The sequence below is a fragment of the Lactuca saligna genome, chromosome 2 (assembly GCF_052625555.1).
Source record: "Lactuca saligna cultivar CGN05327 chromosome 2, ASM5262555v1, whole genome shotgun sequence".
In the NCBI taxonomy this organism is placed as follows: domain Eukaryota; kingdom Viridiplantae; phylum Streptophyta; class Magnoliopsida; order Asterales; family Asteraceae; genus Lactuca; species Lactuca saligna.
The window spans coordinates 139,838,240-139,856,851 of NC_136418.1; the positions used below are offsets into that span (position 1 = coordinate 139,838,240).

Here is an 18,612-nt window from a genome sequence, read left to right on the forward strand (position 1 = left end):
TATCTAATTTTAAATAAAGTATGTAACACTCATATTGTCAAAATTTGTGTAAATGAAATTTTAAAGAAGCACTAACATATAAATTTGAAGGTATTTATGCAAGTTTTAAGTTGAGAATATTGTCGTGAATGTATAAGTTTTGCTCATTAAACTGTAAATTTATTATATTAAGTTGTGAATTTTGTGTAGTGAACTGTTAACTGATTGTATTAAGATGTGAGTTTTTAATAAATTTTATGTTAAAATATGAATGATTTATGTATGAATATTTATATTAATTTTCTTGTAAATATATTTATTTTTTCTGTTGTATGAATATGTAATAATATATTAGTTTTTATAATTATTTTGCATTAAACTCTAAATAAGTAATTTAATTGGTTAATTAAATTGTGAATATAACATTAAAGCTATCAATCAATGATTTTACATACAGATCTAATTTGTAATTAATGATGATGATGACGGTACACATGTGGTTGGTGGTGGTATGCGGTAGTTGGTGATGGTGGTAGAGTTTGGGTTTAAGTTCTTTAAATATATGAATTAATGTATAATGGATTTTATTATGTTATGTTGTGAATTTTATGTATTAAAACAAAAAAATGGACTGTATAAAGCTGTATATTTTATATAAATTTGTGTTAAAATAGAAATAAACGTATGCATGAAAATAGTAAGCAGTGAATTAATATCTTTATTAAACTGTGAATATGGTATTTTAAACTTTGAATATGTCTTATAAATGGTATATTTATTTAAAGAAATCTACACTTTAGAAAAAAGAGAAATTTGAATTTATCAAAGCATATATCTGTTTTTTATTAAAATTTTGTATATTTGGCTTTAAAAATAAAATAGTATGTATTAAAAAGAATTACCGAAGAAATGAAAACTACAATGTTCTTTCTATTAAGTTGTGAATACGATCAGAAAATATCATTGAACTTAGTGTTAGCCAACGGTGGTCTGGCGGCGGTCCGATGGTGGTCCGACGGCTGTCTTGGTAACTAGTTTTAAACTAGGGAATGTAAAATTTTGGTTAATATAATATTAATGTTTGATTTGTGCAAAATGACTTGAATAAAAACATTTTAAAAAATGGTTCTTAAGGTTCTTAATATTTTTGAGTTTTCATTTGAACCACTCCCTCTATATATATATATATATATATATATATATATATATATATATATATATATATATATATATATATATATATATATATATATATATATATATATATATATATATATATATATATATATATATATATATATAACACCATAATATATTATGCAGGAAACTAAGAAACATTCATTGGGCATGACAAAATAATGATAAACTAAAGACAATGCACCATCCAAACTGGACTTTTGTGTATGTTTTTATGTCGGTGGTCGTCACGATGTTAGACATGCAAATGTGCTCTTTATGTTCTTTTTGAGTAGAATAAAAATTATATATATTAAATAATTGCTCAATTACGAGGTCATTAGAGACTGAACAATCTTACTACTTTACCTAATAGTTCATATGGCATGTATCTTCTCAAGATATTTGGTTTGCAACTCATTTAAAAGGCAAACGTTGCATTGATAAAATATTTCATGTATTGTGTTTGTGATTTTAGTGTCAATAATCATATCGTGTAACCACAGTAAACACATGGTTGAATTGGTGATTAAAAATATGATTTTATATAAGCTTGTATAAAAGACAACAAAAGACAGGGTCAAGGAGAAGTACTCGTTGCAGCCTGCAGGGTTCAAGGTAGGGATGTTCAAATTCGGATATCCAAAATTTCGGATGGTAATATTGATTATAGGGTTGGTTTTGAAATTTTAAATATTCTTAAAGGCCCAGACGAACGTCAAAAAAATATCATTATCTTTATGATAATTTTTTATTTCTAAACAAAAATATATAATGAAAAAAAATTAGACTTTGTGCAGCTGCCCATTTTGTCAAATGCCACCCCTCATCGCCCCCATGATACTTATATCCAAAAATTCTATCATATTATTATTTACAGCCAATAAACCAACTACAAATAAACTTTTTTAAGATAAAAATAGACGACACATATAAACATAAACAATATAAATTTTCAAAACACCACAAAAACAAAATGTTAGATGCTTTTTGTAAAGTTCCAACATCAATGCAAAGTCTCCAAAGATCCATTTGTTCTTCCAGAATGCTCCAAAGCTTCCAACAGTTTCCAAGCTGCAATTAGTCAAATAAAAACCACTTTTAAAATGCTTATAAATGAATTGAAAATGATAAGAAAGCTGCAATTAGTTAATTAAAACCCAACTTTTAAATTCTTATAAATGAATTGAAAATGATAGGAAATAGAAAATACCATACGTTTATAATCCTTGTAAAGTGTTAAATACTAAATATCATATAAACTGAATATGCATAATTAAACTAGCTTCTCAAAATGGAATAATGAGGGGTAGTAAATAGTAATGGAATCAGTAGCATTTTAGAAGTTTGAAGAGTGTTTGGCTTCGTTTTTTAGAGATTAAAAAATCTTTTTGAAAAAGTTACAAAAAATTCATTCTTTGCAAAATCCAAAAGTACTTTTGGTCAAACATTTTTTTGCCTATTATCTTTTTTTGCAAAATCCAAAAGTACTTTTGGTCAAACATTTTTTTGCCTATTATCTTTTTCTAAAAGGACTTTTGCCCGCATGAGTAGAAGATTAGAAAAGTGTTTGCCCAGTTGCTTTACTTACTTGTAGTCTATATCAAGAATCAATATTTATAGTTCGATCTGCAGTTCGAATGAGCAAATCGAATGTGAAATCAGAAATCGCAAATTAGGAAGGATCAACAGGAGTAATTAGTGAATTTTGAGTACCTTGCAATCCCGCAACAGAAGCTAGAAGGTAGATCGATGTCGTAAATAGTAATCGGGCAAGCAGAAGCAAATATAAATGATCGATCGAGGCGTATAGGAGAGACGAGATGTGGGAGCGGCGTGTGAAAGGGTGAGGATTGTTGGGTGAAAACTTGAAATGAACGTGACCCTAGCTGCTCCTTTTTCAAAAAAAAAATTAATTTTTTTTTAAGTTTATAATTGAAAAACAAGTTTTCGGATATCGGATATACGAAGTATCCCAAAATTTCTAGAAATCAAAATCTGTATCCGAATCCGAAAGTATAGACATCCAAATTTTTGATAATAAAAAATCCGGATATCAAAAATTCAAATACTCATTAGTTTAAGGAGCACAATCTAGCGATTGAAAGAACATGTTAGGGAGGGGCATATTAGTAGAAGAAAGTAAGAAATTTACTAAGACAAGTCGGCTTGCTAAATAGAGAATGCTTCTACAGACAAGCTGCTTCCGTTAGGGTGTGTTTAGTTTCGGAACATAACCACAACCGAAATAACCGAAAATCGAAAGTGACAAATCCCATAATTGAAGCCCAGAGCGATATAAAAGAGTAGGTTATGGTTCAATTTTGGGTTTGGGCTAGTTATATCGGTCTCAGAACCATTTATGACCAAAGATACTTGACTCGTTAAGGAACCGGGAAAAAAAACTTTTACTAAATAAAATGTGTAAAGGGGGATTTCATGTCACGTATGTCTCGTACAACGGAATTATCTATCACAATAAAAATTTATTTTTTATTTTAAAAAAATCAACTCTAATGCTCTTTATTTTGCGACCTGTAAATGAGTCAATACATAACCAAATAACACATTTTCATAGTCTAACTTTAAGCCAAAAAATTGAACTACATTGAATTAAAAAGAAAAACACACAAAACAAGTCAATCGTAATTATAACGAAACAGTTATGATTGTTTAAAGTGAAGCAAAAATTATACATACTGCAAAATCAACAACAAATCAATTTTGATACCCTATGTTTAGGGCCTGTAAGTTGGTTGATATTAACAAAATAAGGTATTTTCATATTATAATATTAAGCCAAAACATTGAACTACATTCTAAGAAAAAAAAGGAAGGTTCAATCTGACTTGCAACAAAATAGTTATAATAGTTTAAAGTTGAGCAAAATGAAGTCTCTTAAACTAGTTCCAAGAACCAGATTACCTAGGTACCCAATGGATCCAGCATTGGAATGCGTGAATTAGGGAACTGATAACTGAATCGGGTATGCTTATTCGATTCCAATCGGTTCCGATTCAAATTTTCAGTCAAAAAGTTCATCCCTAGCTTTCGCGACAAATTTGTCTCCAAGCCTAAGTTTTTTCAAAAGCTGAGCAAAATGTTAATTCGTTGATGAATTAAGAAAATTCAGGAAAACAATTACAACTTCTAGATAAACGTTTATAATTTCTCAAAATTGTTTGTCAACCTTGTCCATATTATCAGTATAGATAGAAATCATACTTAAGATTTTTGGACTCACGACGAAAAATTAGACAAATTGTAGTCTTAGTATCTCTCCTTTTGAATTTTGCCAAGACTGAAAGTGGTTTTTGATTGAACCCTATATTAAATTCCGTAATATTCAGAGAGTAAAAAATTGACATGTTTGGTATCAAGGTTTTGAGATTTTATAAGAGAGTTTTTGCATCGAAGTACCCCAAAAAAATCTTTGTTTGGGAGCATGAATGTGAAGTTTTTATTTAGAATAAAAAACTTCTAATATAAAAGTTATTTCAAGTAATGCTAAAGAAAAGCTTCTACATATTTTAACAAATGTATTGAGTTGTCCTTTAAAAAAATCATGTATATATTTATCTATATTAATCTTAACAACGTCCAATCTTCAAAGGCAATAAGTTTTATTCTCTGCATACACAACATCAATCCACATCATTCCTCTTGAGATTATACATGTTCATCTATTCACCTTCGGTACTTCTATATCATACGGTTCTTTTAGAATTAGGCCCTAAAATTATATGTACAACAGATAGATAAATGTAGCTATAATATGAACATATTGAGTTTTAGATGTTATTAACGTTATATAGATAGTTGAATTTGGAAAATAAAATTGATCAGTTGTTTGTGTTGTGTTCTATGAAGACCATGGTAGTGAAGCTTATTTAATCACATGTCTTCTAGCTAAGAAATATAGTATCAAGTATAGTATCATTTGTTGTTTTCCTCTGATGTCAATGGTTTAAGTTATGTTTGGGATGTAAATGGAATTAAGAATAGTTTAGAAATAGATTAAATTTATAGTTAAAATAACATGTCATCTATATTTTCTACAAAGCGCATTTTCATACGATGTTAGATGGTTTCGAATAATGCTAAATGTTAATCATTTTGATTGTTAAATGTTATGAATACAAGGTTCCATAGTCCAAAAACAAGATATCATCAATGTCAAATTGAAAATGAGCCTCTAACTACTATGCAACAAGCTTTCAATCGTTCTCATTCGTCGTTACAATGTTATACCAAAAGATCATTTAGAGTCATGAAAATTGATAGAAAATACTTAATAGAATGCCCAAATTTAGTGTTTAAACACAAAGACCTTATTATGGGTTAGTTGTTTTCAATAACTACATTTGGGGTAACTCAAAGGAAGACATGATGTTTACAACATCCGATTACGTACCACTACCACATGACGAACTTCATTTGCTTTGCTTAACTATATTCATGATAACACATTATTTTAAAACATCCAAATTACATAGCGTATTATGAACTTGTTGATGTTTATCCAAACATTTCCACCTTTGTAAAGAACAAGGGTTTCAAACTCCAAATAAAAATTCTCACTTCCAAGTTCCAACCACCAAGGCATTTTTCTCAAACATACCCATATATATTCTCAACTCTCAAGGGATGTTTGATTGGTTTCAAAACAAACCTTTTAGGTTAATTTTCATATTTGTGACAAACATTAAAAAGTTACAAATTCAGTCAAAATGTTTGATTGTTTTGCATGGTGGTCCATAGACCATAGTTCCATTGCAATTTTTATCCATGATTTGGACATTGTTAAAATGATCATCAAGTACAATACCAAATGATTGTTTTGTCCCTTTCATCCTTTTCAGCTTTTCTTTAATGCATAACCTAAAAATATTTTGCATCCTCCCCCTCTTTATCCCTTAAATCAAATAAAATTCAACCAAAACCTAAAAGAAAAAAAGAAAAAACAAAGTAGAAGAAAACCCAAACACAAATCCAAATTCAAACAAAATCAAACGACAAAACAAAAGTTTGTTGGATACGTCGTCTATTATCGGGTCTGGTAAGAGACTTAGGTTTCTGGTTAGATAGTTAGATTCAGACTGTTTGATATCACAGTTAGAAGCCCTCTTACCGAGTCTTGTAAAAAGTTGAGTCCGACTTAATCAGAAATCAGATCTGACTCAATCAAACAACTCCAAACCCAAGCCTATCTTCACACATACCATTATTAATACCATTAACATGGAAGGGAAGAAAAGAAGATGAACACAAAAACAAAACTAAATGAACTTCTTATATCCAAACAATATACCTATACACCATGTCTCCATTACACAAGTCTACAAATTTGGTGCAAAACCATACCAAATAATCAGGAATGATTATGATACGTATCCCACTCAAATTTAGGTTGAGAAAAAACTTGATAATCAATGGGTCCATCTACAACATTCTCAACACTTTGTATACTCTGCAACAACGCAGGCTGAAATCCATCATTCTCAGTAGGCCAAACCCAAAGCTTATGCACTACCAAAACACCAAAAGTCAATATAGCCTGCAACTTTTTCAAATCTCCTCTAACCACAAAAAAGAAAACCATCGATACAAGAAACAAATCAACACAAATCCTCATAATAAACAAAACCGTATCCATCAACCTCCCATCATTGCCAGCTGGAAACCCTCTCACTCTGTACACAAACAGAAAGTTGTACTTATCCACCACGTATCTGTACCCAAAATAAATCGCACCCACAGGAACTATAAGGGGCGAAAACGACGAATAGATTAACGTGAGGGCAAAAATCGTTAAATTAAACGCGTAATATTGCGCGAAATCAAACGCTTGTTTTGGGACCGGTGAAGTTCTACTAATCGGATACTCGTGTAAACTGTAATTATTATCCTCGTTGTTCCTATTATGCCCTTGATTCGGTGCAATTAACGGCCTCACGAGCCCTTCGGTAGCGTTTTCTTCAAGGGCGTATTCGTCATTTTGCTCTGGGACTAGGTCGAGCATGTCGTTCTTTTGAAACTTTTGTAGCTTTTTTTTGATCCATGGTATTGGTGCTAAAAGATCGAAGGAGATTCCTAAGAAAGTTGAAGTGATCAAGAATGCTACAGAAGAAAGACAGGATCTTGATAAGAAGGAGGCGCTCATGTATTGTTCGATTCGTTTACAATCTTCTCCATCTAAATAACATCTACCCATTTTCAAGATTAGGCTTTCTAAAGATGATTCAACTAGGGCTCTTAAGAGAATTAGGTTTACCAAAAAGAAGCACACCATTTTTAAAAGTGCAGCTCTTTGTTCTCCAGAAACAGTGAAGTGTTTTTCGAATTTAGAAAGATATGAGAGGGTGGAAGGGACGATTACGTACATGCTTATGAAGATGAGAACATTTGGGAGAAATTGGAAGATTATAGTTGCTAACCAGCTTGAGCTTTGTAGCCATGTTAACCATAATTGAGCATTGTCCATGGCTTCTGCGTTTATGATTCTCCCTGCACTTTTTAGGGCACTGATTACAGCAAGAGGTGAGCTGCAAAAGAGAAGGAGGAGTAGCAGAAATGAGTTTACGAAGATTCTTCTAACTTTCAAGGATAGCTTTGTGGACCCCAGATGATTCCAGTATATATCAGTTGCTAAAGGTGCCCTTTCAACTTTCCAATGGTTTTTTTGAAGTTGTAACTCCGTGATAGAGAAGAATCTGCCTACACGTTTTTTCTTTTCATTACGAAAATCTTCAACTGCTTTGTTAGCAGTGTAAACGTCTTTGAATACTATGAATGCAACTCCAGCACCCTTTGCTCTTCCATCTTTATAAGCTGCCATTTCCATTTCGAGATCAGCTCTGCGTTCTTGTAGTTTTCTTAATTTTTCATCATCTGAAAACCCGAGAAAATCACTGATTCGTCTCCATGAATCCTTCAGGGATTGCCAGAAAGTACGCAGTTTTGATTGGAGTCCATCATGATGATCAACTAGGATGCCGTAGTTTGTATCTTCGTAGAACAAAGCTTCTGATTCCATTTTGTTTACTAATTTTGTGACATCTTCTCTTACTTTCACCAAGTCTGTGACTAGATCATCTAAAGCACATAGATCCATGGGGAGGATAACTTTGTAAACCTTTCCAGGGTACTTATGTTGGAAGTACTCCATTAAGGCATCCCTTGCGGGCCCTATGTTTTTGGGGATTCCTTGTATCAGTAGAGTGAAAATGGCGGATGAATTGGCGCTATTAGGGTCACTAGGGTTTCCATATCCGTCTCTAAACCTTGTGATTTTCAAACTCCGTTCGATTTTATTGATTCCGTAATGAACTAAGATAACAACAAGCACGACGAACACAAAGTGAATCCAAAGTAAACCCGAACCTTTCGCGATATGATTGATCGTAGTCATTGAGAACTCATCCACGATAGACACCGTTCCCGCGTAAAGATTCAGCGGCAGTAGGACAGTGATGGAGAGTACCGAAATCAATAAAATTAACGAATAGCTCCCGCCCTCGATAAGAAGAAATTGAGCAGCATCAGCACCGCAGTGGCGGGCGATCTCACGGCCAGTGGCGTGCCAAACCGCTAAGAGCTTTGACAGAATGGCAGTGGGACCCGGCATGCGGCGGTGATCGCTGCGGAGCTTGACGAGGACGAAGACGAGAACGCAGGTGATGGTGCCGACGATGGATATGTTAAGGAGGTACTGTATGTTTCCATACCACGTCGTTTCGAAATCTTCATCGCCGGGGGACGACGGTGGAAGGGATTGAGTGTGATCATTATTCATCGAGATGGTGAACGATGATTGTGGTGCGAGGTTCATGATGCGAGCAACTTGGGGCTCAAGAACCTCCTATCTTTTAGGGGTTTCAGTTTTCATTCGGCGAATTCTTGATAATTGATTATGTATCGAAGGGGATTGGATTGATACCTTTCCGATTTAGGGTTAGGGTTTTAGTTGAAATTGGAATCGATGTAGTAATCTTGGTAGGGAAGCGAGAAAGGAAGGGATAAATTTGGTATTGTGGACCTAAGGAGGACTCAATGATGTTTAAAACATTAATAAATGTGTTATTTACATGGGAAGTTAATGTATTTTCCAAATATAAAAATGTACAAAATTACTAGATATCAAAGGGTTTATAGCCATTGGTATCGGGTGTTACCATCTTTAATGGAGGATGAGGGTTCAAGTTTTACTGGACACATAGGTGGTATTAGGAGTAGTTTGGGGTTAATGTAAATTTATCGTTCTAAAAAAACAAATTTTACTAGATTTTTCCTTTTAGTTTTTCAAGGCGTAAAACTATTATAGCTCATTCCCGCTTAGTCTCTCTGTGGTTTTAAAAACTTTTCCAGTCCTTTTAGCCAACATCATTCGAATAAGTCGTTAGTTCATCCCATGTCGCCACATGGCTTACCATGTCTATACTTAAATGAGGCCAAATGCTTACGTTAACTGCCACACAGGCACCGACATTTTATCTCTCAACTAACCCTTTAACGCCTCCCTTGTTGATCTTTACCACTTACTTTCACGCTTGCAAATACAAGCGAACAAAACTCTCCATTCCTCCCTCATATAGTCAATGAATCAATTGTGATTTGTAGCGTGTTGGTGATTTTAGTATCACCATGTCATTTTAAGTAACTGGAACTGACATGTGAGCTAAGGGGCTTCATAATTCGTATGCTAATATATGTACGAGGTTGTGCGGAGTGCACGCATGTATAATTAGAAGCCGGTTCGACGACTAGTCGAGGGTCCGACGGCAGCTCCCCTGGGGTTTTCAGAGGGGAAGCGCCCCTTTGGTGGGGTATAGGGGCAATGCCCCTAGTGGGTTCCAAGGGACAGAGCCCCTCGCTGGGGTCCCGCTAACTCGTTAGTTTTGGTAACCCTAAATCCTTATTAGATCCGGATTATCCTCACTTGCTTCCAAAGCAACTAATGACGGTCCAACCTTAATGAAACCATAATCTCGTTTAATATATAAAGGTTGTTCATTCTCATAAAAAGGTCACGTTTATTAGCTCTCGTTTTCATCAAAACTCTCACAGAATCTCTCTAGCAAAGTGGCTTACAATTTTTGTGCCTAGAATCGTAAAGTGTTCTCAGGCATAGGGTAGAAATATCAGTTCGGAAAGTGTTCTCACGATCCAAGTTGGTATCCAGATCTCCACTACAAACCCTAACTTTCTTACATAACGTTCAAAAAATACCAATAAAAAATTTCATTTTTGAATATCAAATCCATAAACATTTGTTCCAAAACTGTGACAACCCAAACTTTTTTCAGTCAACGAAAGTCAAAACCCGTTAAATAAAAATATCGATTTTTATTGGTTTTGTCAATTTTGTCAAGCTCGTAAGGATCGAAAACAACTTACAGTATATGAATTATATATATATATATATATATATATATATATATATATATATATATATGTGTGTGTGTGTGTGTGTGTGTGTGTGTCGGGACTAAAATCGAGCGAAAAATCAAGTTTTTCTTCGAAAATCAACCAAGTCTCGTTCATCCCGGTGTTTACTGTGACATCCCCAAAATCTCGGCCAGAAAAGTCCGATTTCATTTATGTTTTTTAAAATAATTTTCAGAGTAAATCCTTTTAATTTTAAAAGAGATGCGGAATTTGTTCCCAAAAACAAAACATGATAAAATAGATATTTATCAAAACATTTCATAAAGAAATATGATTTCATTTCACAATCAAAAGTCGGGATGTCATGTTCCGATACAGATCATAAAGCATAAACGATAGCATTACAAGTCATTCAACAAATATATACATATACAGACTTGTAAACAAAAACAACTTGATGTTCGCCCATCTTAAGCTCTTGCGCCACTTCCTGTAAAATAAATCAACTGAGTGGGTCAGGCTTGGGAGCCTGGTGAGCATATAGGGTTTTCAACCCACAATAATTATATTTAATTTCAACAATCAACAATAAACCCGATTACCCATTCCCGTTATCCTCACCTTACGTTCCTAAAAATAACGTCTATTATAAGGAACCTATTTCAGGATTTTTCATCGGGATGGACATTACTGCAGAGGGGCTTCCTCAACATTAAGTGTCCTAAAGGCAACCATGTGGGGGATAGAGTACACCGGTGAACACGTCGTTCACAACACCTACAGGTAATGAGCCTGCTAGTGTTCCACAGGACAGTCTAGAATAGTCCGTGGTCGTCATCCATACTCTGCTGAATGACTAGAATAACACCAATAACACCGAGGCCTCTCATCTGTTTATTACACACCAATTATCTACCCATGTTCTACCCAACATATTAGTAGATAAAAATATACATTTTTATACATAGTTTAAAAACATGTATAACATGCTTTAAGCAATACATATTCCACATAACAGATGAGGCATACACACATAACACGTATTTCACAGAGAATACATCAGATTTGTAAGATAGAAGAGAGTGGATATACAATCACACGTATAACAACCAAATATATACACCTAACACGTATTTTATATGAAATACTTCATAATATTGCGTTGGAATGAAAATAACTACACACTCACTTGATCAAAAGATGATCGGGCAGCACTACGGCTTGCAGAAGAGGTGTTTCTCCGTAGATCTGGAAGATCTTCACAAAACCGGGCTCCTCGCGGGCAGCGTTTCGGCTCGGGAATAACGCTCTCGGGATCCTCGGGGCTTCGGATCTTGCTTCGGGGCTCAGGAATATTACCGGGGCTTCGGGGTATAAACGGCACGCAAAACGAGGCAAAACTTAGAGAGAGAGAAGAGTTTGAACAAGAGAAAATGGCTGAATTCGAGTTCTATTTATAGGCTGCTGGGTCTGGGATTACGCGGAGCGTACTCAAATTACGCGGGGCGTACTCGGGTTACGTGGGGCGTACTTTGATGTCACTGCGTGCGTCGACTGGTGGCACTCGAGTATTGGTCAGACAAGTTGCATCCGACTGAGTACGCGGGGCGTACTCAAATTACGCGGGGCGTAATTGACTTGTCAAACTTCTAAATTGCGTAACTTTCGCATACGAGCTCCGTTTTCGACGTTCTTTATATCCACGCGAAGGTCAGACCATACTCTACAACTTTCATTTAGACTCCGTCGGCTAATTTTGATTTTTATTTTTATTATTTATTTTTAGAAGGCCGGGACAGAAAAATTTCGTTATAAATTCATAACTTCTTCGTCTAACGTCCGTTCTCACCTAACTTTTCATCGTTTCGCTACTAACAACAAGATCTTCGATTCTCATTTAGATTGTTTCGGCTAAAAACCGCTCGATCTCAAATCGAGTATTCGGGCTGTATACTGCTAAGTCGAAATTTCATAAAATCATAACTTCCTCATACGAAGTCAGATTTGGGCGTTCCTTTTATGCACGCTCTCGGTTTAACGAAATCTACGACTTTCGTTTAGATCGTTAAGGCTAAATATCGCTCTATCTTAAATTCATATTTTACATCACTCGGCGTCATATCGGTTCTGTCGCAAAACTTCGACAGGTCATAACTTCTTCGTTATAACTCGGATTTTGGCATTCCTTATATCCCCGGAATCCTTGTTTCGACCACTATAACTTTATGCAAAGATGTCGGGCTTATCTCACACTTAAATTTTTTATGCTTATTTTATTCTTAATTTATTAAATTATAAAAATTAAGAAAATACACACATAAATCACATAATTCAAATAATTCACAAATAATACATTCTTATTATTTCAAGTTGAGTTACAAGGTTAACCTAGACTATTACATTGCTAAAAATGGAAAGCCTAGAAACACAGGCGTTACAATTCTCTCCACCTTAGAATGATTCCGTCCCCGGAATCACACACCAGCAAACAAATGCGGATAGCGACTCATCATGTCACTCTCCGTCTCCCAGGTGAGATTTGGCCCATTCGTGTGTTTCCATCGGACAAGCACTAACTCCACCATCTTACGTTGCAATTTCTTAGTCTTTCGGTCAACAATTGCCTCCGGTTCCTCAATCAACCTTTTGTTCTCATCGATCCTCAACTCTGAAAGTGGAATTATGTCGGGAACTTCTCCCGTGAACTTCCTCAAATAACATACATGGAAAGTGTTATGAATTCCATTCAGTTCTTCTGGTAGTTCGAGCTTGTAAGCTTGGTTCCCAATCCTCTGAAGAACTTTAAACGGTCCAATAAACCTTGGACTTAACTTTCCCCTTTTTCCAAATCTTATAAGTCCCTTCCACGGCGAGACTTTAAGCAAAACCGAATCTCCAACTTCAAAAGTCATCGGTCTTCGCTTTTTGTCAGCATAACTCTTTTGACGATCCTGAGCTGCTAACATTCTCTCCCTAATTATTTTCAACTTTTCAGCAGTTTGATGGACTATCTCCGGCCCCATAAACTGCTTTTCCCCAGCCTCAAGCCAACAAGACGGCGTACGACACTTCTGTCCATACAAGGCTTGATAAGGTGCCATCTTTATGCTCGAGTGAAAACTATTATTATAGGAAAATTCTACCAAAGGTAAATGTTCATCCCAATTACCTAGGAATTCCAAGGTACACGCTCTCAACATATCTTCAAGTGTTTGTATCGTCCGTTCGCTCTGACCATCAGTCTGCGGATGGTAAGTTGTACTTAAACACAACTTGGTACCCAATTCCTCTTGTAGACTTTTCCAAAATCTTGAGGTGAAACGACTATCACGATCCGACACAATTGTTATCAGAACACCGTGAAGTCTCACAATTTCCTTCACATAAGAATTCGCAAGCTTTTCCATAGACCATTTCTCATTGGCTGCTATGAAATGCGCACTCTTAGTGAATCGATCGACGACCACCCAAATCATGTCGTGACCATTCTTTGTTCTGGGCAGTTTAGTGACAAAATCCATAGTAATGTCTTCCCACTTACCCATAGGCACAGGCAATGGTTCTAAACTCCCGTACGGTTTCTGATGTTGTGCCTTGACTCTTGCACAAGTCACACACTCGGCCACATACTTCGCAATGTCGAGCTTCATCGTCGGCCACCAATAATAGGGTTTCAGGTCCCTATACATTTTAGTGCTACCGGGATGAATTGAGTACATGGTCTTGTGAGCTTCTTCCATCAGAAGATCTCTGACTCCTCCTGTCTTAGGTATCCAAATCCGATCTTGGAACACCTTCAGTCCGTGACTGTTTACACCGAACACCAACGTTTTGCCCAAACGTTCTTCCTTCCGGTTATTCTTCTCCGAAGCTTCCTCTTGAGCTTTCTTTATACTTTCTAAAATGGTTGAGACAACTTCAATTCTCAACGCTCTTGGCCTTCTCTTTTCAAGATTGACTTTTCGACTGAGAGCATCAGCAACAACATTGACCTTACCGGGGTGGTAAAGTATCTCACAGTCGTAGTTTTTAAGTAGTTCCAGCCAGCATCGTTGCCTCATATTCAATTCTTTCTGACTAAAGAGATATTGGAGACTCTTATGATCAGTGAAAAGTTTGCACTTCGTGCCATAGAGGTAATGCCTCCATATTTTCAGAGCGAAAACTACCGCTGCCAACTCCAAATCATGAGTCGGGTAGTTCTTTTCATGCTCTTTCAGCTGTCGAGATGCATACGCGATCACCTTATCTCTTTGGGTCAAAACACAACCCAATCCAACACCAGACGCATCGCTATAAACAGCGAAGTCTTCAACTCCATCGGGTAGAGAAAGTATCGGTGCCTCGCATAGTTTCTTCTTTAGCTTCTCGAATGCTTCTTTATGCTTATCACTCCAAGAATAAGTAGCTCCTTTGTGGATCAAAGCTGTTAATGGACTAGCGATCGAAGAAAACCCTTGGATAAACCTTCGGTAATATTCGGATAATCCTAAAAAGCTTCGAATCTCCGTGGGACTTTTTGGTTGTTCCCACTTCATTACAGCTTCAATCTTTGCTGGATCAACCATTATACCTTCTTGGTTGACCACGTGACCCAAGAATTGGACTTCTCGAATCCAAAAATCACATTTGGAAAACTTCGCATACAACTTCTCCTTCTTTAAGACTTCCAAAACTTCTCGCAAGTGTCTACCATGCTCCTCTTGGCTTTTTGAATAAATCATAATGTCATCAATGAACACTATCACAGATTTATCAAGGAACGGATTACAAACCCTGTTCATTAAATCCATGAATGCTGCGGGAGCATTGGTTAGTCCAAACGACATAACCAAAAACTCATAGTGTCCATATCGGGTTCTGAATGCGGTCCTCTATATCCTGCTCTCTTACTTTTAGCTGATGATATCCTGACCTCAAGTCGATCTTTGAGAAATAACTTGAACCTTGTAGCTGATCGAATAGGTCATCAATCCTCGGCAACGGATATCTATTCTTTATTGTTGCCTTATTCAGCTCTCGGTAATCAATGCACATCCTCATGCTTCCATCTTTCTTCTTTACGAATAACACCGGAGCTCCCCAAGGTGATGAACTAGGTCGAATGAAACCTTTGTCCAATAACTCCTGAAGTTGCATCATTAGCTCCTTCATCTCCGTTGGTGCTAATCGATAAGGTGCTTTTGCAATTGGCGTTGTTCCGGGCAACAAGTCAATACGAAATTCTACTTGTCGATCGGGCGGTAATCCAGGAAGATCTTCGGGAAATACTTCCGGATAATCACACACAACAGAAATATTTTGCATCACCTTCTTTTCCTTCTTAGCATCGATCACGAATGCTAAATATGATGTACATCCCTTGGTCAAACACTTTCTGGCTTTCATTAGGGAAATGATTCCAGAATTTACTCTGAGTTTATCTCCATACACCATAAACGATTCCTTTCCAGGCGGATTTACTTTCACTATTTTCTTCTTGCATAAAATTTCGGCATCATTGGCACTAAGCCAATCCATTCCCAAAACGATGTCGAAACCATTAAGTTCTATAGGTAATAATTCCTCGTGGAACTTATTCCCATTCAAATCAATTAAAATGTTTTTCATACGATGGATAACAGGTACAATCTTGCCACTAGCAACTTCGACTAATAAAGCATTATCTAGTCTCACAATAGGCAAAGCTAGTTTTCTACCAAATTCATGCGATATAAAGGAGTAGTTGGCTCCATAATCAAATAAAATTTGGGCAGGCAATTTGTTAACGAGAAAGGTACCTGAAGCGACATCAGCTTCATCTTTAGCAGCTTCCAGTGTCATCTGGAATGCTCTCGCCTTTGGCTTTGGCGGAATGTTGGGTCTTGCTGCCGCCTTCTTCTTCGGACAATCCCTTGAGATGTGCCCCTCCTCACCGCAACCATAACAAACATTCTTGGTGAAAGTGCAGTCGTTGGCATAATGCCCTGGCTTTCCACATTTGAAGCATGTGGTTTCCCCGCCACACTTCCCATGATGCTTCTTCTTGCACTTGTCGCACCATTGCGCCTCTACCTTTCCTCCACTTCCTCTCGAACTAGACTTCGAGAATTTACTTTTCTTGCTGGACCCTGAAAATCCATCGATTTTCCTTTTCTCACCAACCTCTGACCTTTCTAGACCTTTTTCCCTGATCTGGGTCTCAACATTTCTAGCAGCCCAGATGGCGGCTTTCAATGTGGTTGCTTGCTTAACCATTGGACCATAGTCCGCTGGTAGTCCAAGGGCAAACTTGTTGACCTTAGAGAGTTCTGTAGGCACCAAATATGGGATAAACTTCATCTTTTCCGTGAAACTTGTAGCGTATTCAGTAACGCTCAATTTCCCTTTCTTCAAATTCTGAAACTCATTACTGATTTCCAGAAGGTCCTGCTCGGAGCAGTATTGCAGTTTTAGTTGTTCCACAAAGTCTTCCCAAGACATTTTGCTTGCTTCTCCCTTGGGCATAGAGTCAGCTAACAGCTTCCACCAACTCAACACGCCAGATTTTAGCAGAGGGATCGCAAGAGCGGTCTTCTGCCTATTGCTGCAATCGCAACTTTCAAACATAGTCTCCATTTCGAAGACCCAGTCCATAACTTGCACCGGCGTCGGGCGTCCGGATAGGCATGGTGGTTTGGATGCCATGAAATCCTTATACTTGCACCCACGACCATCATTTCCTCCATATTGGTTATTGCGTCTAACCACGGGTTGTTCGTCTTGACCAATGATCCCACTAAAGTTTTCTCCTTCAGACTGCCCTCCATTCTCCTCGGGCTCTTCCGCTTGAATTGATGGTTCTTCACGATTCTGCCTAAGCAGGCGTCTTGTTTCTTCCATTTGACGATCTAACATCATTTGAATCATCATTTGTACACCAACCATTGTTATCGGCTCAGGTGCAGCAGCTACGACAGGTACTTGCTCGATTATAGGTGGTTGATTCCTGTTTTCATTAGCATTTCCAACTCCGCTTCTTGTTCTCACCATTTTGATCTATACACCGAATAATTTCACCTTATTACTCCAAACGATTACATGCTAGTTCTAATATCGTACATATACACTTAGAATCCTAAACACATAAACCTTCAGATCCGGTTGGCAATAAACCGTAGATCCGAACAAATAATATCATATATGGCAACATATAATATTTAGCACATAAAAGCATTTTAGGCAACTTTCCTAAAATAAACTAGTGCTTGTGTCTAAAATCCAACAGACACATACCTCGCAATCTCCACTTAGAATGCTAAGTTTAAGTTTAGAAATCCTACAAATTCCTAGTTCGCTTAAACTAATGCTCTGATACCAACTGTGACATCCCCAAAATCTCGGCCAGAAAAGTCCGATTTCATTTATGCTTTTTAAAATAATTTTCAGAGTAAATCCTTTTAATTTTAAAAGAGATGCGGAATTTGTTCCCAAAAACAAAACATGATAAAATAGATATTTATCAAAACATTTCATAAAGAAATATGATTTCATTTCACAATCAAAAGTCGGGATGTCATGTTCCGATACAGATCATAAAGCATAAACGATAGCATTACAAGTCATTCAACAAATATATACATATACAGACTTGTAAACAAAAACAACTTGATGTTCGCCCATCTTAAGCTCTTGCGCCACTTCCTGTAAAATAAATCAACTGAGTGGGTCAGGCTTGGGAGCCTGGTGAGCATATAGGGTTTTCAACCCACAATAATTATATTTAATTTCAACAATCAACAATAAACCCGATTACCCATTCCCGTTATCCTCACCTTACGTTCCTAAAAATAACGTCTATTATAAGGAACCTATTTCAGGATTTTTCATCGGGATGGACATTACTGCAGAGGGGCTTCCTCAACATTAAGTGTCCTAAAGGCAACCATGTGGGGGATAGAGTACACCGGTGAACACGTCGTTCACAACACCTACAGGTAATGAGCCTGCTAGTGTTCCACAGGACAGTCTAGAATAGTCCGTGGTCGTCATCCATACTCTGCTGAATGACTAGAATAACACCAATAACACCGAGGCCTCTCATCTGTTTAT

At 36.6% G+C, this 18,612-nt stretch overlaps 1 protein-coding gene across 1 annotated transcript; it reads right to left on the minus strand.

The window, feature by feature from the left end:
- Positions 1–6,425: 6,425 nt before the first annotated feature.
- LOC145031817 (early-responsive to dehydration stress protein (ERD4)) lies at positions 6,426–9,200 on the minus strand. The gene has a single exon (XM_078980446.1). It carries the CDS (start codon positions 8,984–8,986, stop codon positions 6,527–6,529), a length of 2,460 nt encoding a protein of 819 aa, XP_078836572.1. The 5' UTR covers positions 8,987–9,200; the 3' UTR covers positions 6,426–6,526.
- Positions 9,201–18,612: the final 9,412 nt, after the last annotated feature.